This window comes from Phalaenopsis equestris, unplaced genomic scaffold, assembly GCF_001263595.1.
Source record: "Phalaenopsis equestris unplaced genomic scaffold, ASM126359v1 Scaffold000692, whole genome shotgun sequence".
NCBI classification, from domain to species: domain Eukaryota; kingdom Viridiplantae; phylum Streptophyta; class Magnoliopsida; order Asparagales; family Orchidaceae; genus Phalaenopsis; species Phalaenopsis equestris.
In genome coordinates this window covers 250,244-253,734 of record NW_018165132.1, presented here as the reverse complement: position 1 = coordinate 253,734, position 3,491 = coordinate 250,244, and the positions used below count along the sequence as shown (strand labels likewise).

The following is a 3,491-nucleotide window of genomic DNA, read 5'->3' as shown; positions in this document are numbered from 1 at the left end:
ATATTAAATTTGAAAACTTTATCTTGAGTATTAAAAATAATATTTTATATTTTATATTAAATGATTACTTACTATTTGTCTCCTAATTGCTCATTCTATTTGTCATTTTAGTAAAACACTACTTTAAATTAATATTTTTCTCTCTTTTATAATAACACGAGCCGACTCGAAACTCATAGACTTAAGCTCAAGTTTGAGCTGCAACTTCATAAAATTAACCAAGCACAAGCCAAGAGTGGCTCAAGCTCGACTCGACTCGTTTACGCCCTAGTTGTTGTTGGAAAAGCTGATATGAAAGTGTCGTAGAGACGACTCTCTATTAACTAGAATCGGACACAAAAATTAAATTGAGTTTTCAACTTATTGAATTTGCTTTGAGATAGATTACAATATAATAATTGATTGAATAATCTTATATTACATTTGTTATAAAGCAAATTCAATGAGACGACCGCTGTTCGTTCGTGTTCGGTTCGTTTACACCCCTAATCTCCATGTCTTGACCCAATTTTTTTTCTACTATTTTGATTGGAACTCTTCAGCAATATAAATATAAGAAAATAGTAAAATAAAAAATAAAAAATAAAAACAGAGAGATTTTGCCAGGAATGCATATAATAGCATATTATTTACATAGACAAAAAGGACAATTTACATACCCTTTGCTTTCCGGTGAAGGCTTGGCCACCTGCTTGTTCAATTAAGAATGACATTGGGAAGACCTCATACAGGACACTGTTAAAAAATAGCCTTAATTAAAAACTCAAGAATAGCAAACATTAAGGATATATTTGGGATAAATTTTAATTTTTTTTTTATTATGACAAGCATGTTTATTTAGTAGAATTATTTGCATAGTTTTACCTTTTATTTTTAAAAATATATCAAACAATCAGAACAGCTTTTAGATATGAGAAAACTGCCGAATTGATCTCCCGAGTCTTTATATGGAGTCATTTTGGTCTTGGAATCTATAAAAATTTTAATTTAGTCCACAAACCTTTTTAATGTAGGCTAAAATAGTCCTTCTTGTGGTTTACTTTAGCGAATATTAAAAGATTCTAGGAACTAATGTGACAGTATTATAGACTTTAGGATTAAATTGACCCCATGTAAATAGTAAAGAGATTATTTTGAAAATTCAAAATATTTTCAACAGCTTCAATTATATTTTATTTCAAAATAAAATATAAACAAAATAAAAAGCAAAAAAAAAAAACAAAAGTGGTCCCAAATGGACCCTAAAGGCCTAAAGGAATGAAAATGTGAGAGATTTCTTAAACAAGAAACACTAACACGCACCGTAATTTCCCGTTGGGACTCTTCTCATCAGCAGGATACAAAAATACGCCTCCGTATAGAAGAGTTCGATGGACATCAGCAACCATGCTATAAAAACGAAAAACAGTAGATGAAGAAATTAATTAACAGATAGAAAGCCACAAATCCTATATTCAACATAGATTTGCAGGACCACAACCCAAAATTACAGATATTCAGATTGACAATCATCTTCACTCGATGTTCGCAGTAAAGAAAATTATTTGAATTCATGTATTTCACATGCCGGATGAAGGACCTCTTAATTTTTTAGAGAAGAAATGTAGGATAAAAAGCAAAAAACAAAAAAAATGTTTAGAGAGAGAGAGAGAGAGATTCATTCTACAAATGCAGTTTTCTTTACTAATAAAAAGCTCTCACGTTTTCTCACTTATATATATCACCACCTTTCCCTATTCATCTACACAAAAAAGCCATGAACCACATACTTCAGAGGATCATCCAAACTAGAAGTTGTGAAAAGGACGGTATGAAAACCAACAGGTAAGCCTTTGTGCACAACCTGTAATATAAATAAGGGGCGTTTACATATATACAACACAATTCTTGTGTATTTACATATCTAACAACTAAACATTTCTATTTACAAGAATACCACTCAAGTCCTTAATATCACATCAAAAATATCATCCTTGCCTACTTTTAAAGGTGAAATACACCTTTTCATACATAGGTTTATGACACCAAAGTGTGATAAATGTAAATATGAAAGTTTGGGTGTCAAATATGTAAATACTTAAGAATATGTATGTACATTACAGTTCAAGTGACGAACCCGAGATCTCCAACTATAGATGTCGAATCGCCAGAGTTCTCACATGGTCTCTTAAGTCTTGGGAAATTCTTGTTGGTTAGTGTTATGGTGTGGCTCATATACCATATAGGGACAGACGCTGGAACGAAGCGGAGCGGAGCGGAGCGAAAGAATCTGTCCAAATTGGGAAGTTACGTTATATGGGTTGGGGCTATACGGTACAGGACAGACGCTGGATCGAAGCGGAGCAGAGCGGAGCGGAAGAATCTGTCCAAATTGGGAAGTTACGTGGGTTGGGGTGCGGGGGGCAAAGCCCCGCAGTTTGGTACAGGGGTAATGTTGTAATTACATATTGTGCCTAGGTTTACTCCTGGGGTTATAAATAGGCCTGTTAGTAACCCCAGTGGTTATCCTCTATTCTGTAACCCTTTTCTGAATATTGGAAGGAACTCGCCGCTCTGCTCCCGAGGACGTAGGCATCTTGCCGAACCTCGTTAAATCTCTGTGTTCTTCTGGATTTGTGTCGTTACTGTTTTCTTCGCCCTAATTTTCTCAACAAGTGGTATCAGAGCCAAGGTTCGAGGGCAAGGAAGAAATTTCGTCGGCGGCAGGAACGACAGAGTTCTGCTAGGGCTTCGGTCAGGAAGTTTCGCCAACAGGTGAGATCTACAAACGGCAGCGGCAGATCTTGCACGACGCAGGCCCAGGTGCAGGTTCCAGGTCTTGGCATGAAGGACAACTCGGCGTAGAGGTTTCATGCGACGGCAGTTCGAGGAAGGCTGTTCGAGCGATTTGCAGGAAAGAATCGCGGAAAGGATCGCGCGACCGAAGGACGCGGCTTGGGAGAAGAAATCGCGAAGGAATCGCGGGAGGCAGGCGGCCCAGAGGAGATTCGAGAAGGAGCGGAGGCCGCACTTTGCGAACTTTCCATTGGTGGCTTTGCTGCAGAGGAAGGCGCGAACCAGGCGGAAGCGGAGAAGGAAATTTCCTTTGCTGGAAGCCTTAATTAAAAGAAATAATTAAAGGGAGAAGGAAATTTCCTTGAGCTGGATGCTTTAATTAAAGGAAATAATTAAATCGGAGAAATTTTCCTTTGCGAATCAGGCCAGATCAGACGGAAGCTTTAATTCCTTAATTATTTGCTGCAAGCCTTTTAATTAAGGGTTTTCTTTGCTTGATAAGGAGAATAAAAAAAAAGGAAATATTTATTTCTTTTCTTGAAGAGGAATTTTTTGCAGAAAATTTTTGTTGCAGGATCAAAATTGTTCACAAGGCGGATGGGCTCGCGGGAACGAACAGGTGCGAAGCAGTTCGGATAAAGGGCTACGGCAGTTCGGCGAGTTATGCTTCGGGGAGTTCGCGGTAGAGGCGGCGTCGCGATTTTGAGGCGCGACAG

General features: G+C 37.7%; 1 protein-coding gene across 1 annotated transcript in view; it reads right to left on the bottom strand.

The window, feature by feature from the left end:
* Window positions 1–659: 659 nt before the first annotated feature.
* Window positions 660–3,491, bottom strand: part of LOC110030272 (fructose-1,6-bisphosphatase, cytosolic) — a gene marked incomplete at its 3' end in the record, with an annotated part of 66,591 nt that continues 63,759 nt past the window's right edge. The window contains 2 exon segments of the mRNA XM_020732907.1: window positions 660–735; window positions 1,303–1,389. Coding sequence (XP_020588566.1) covers window positions 660–735; window positions 1,303–1,389 — 163 coding nt within the window.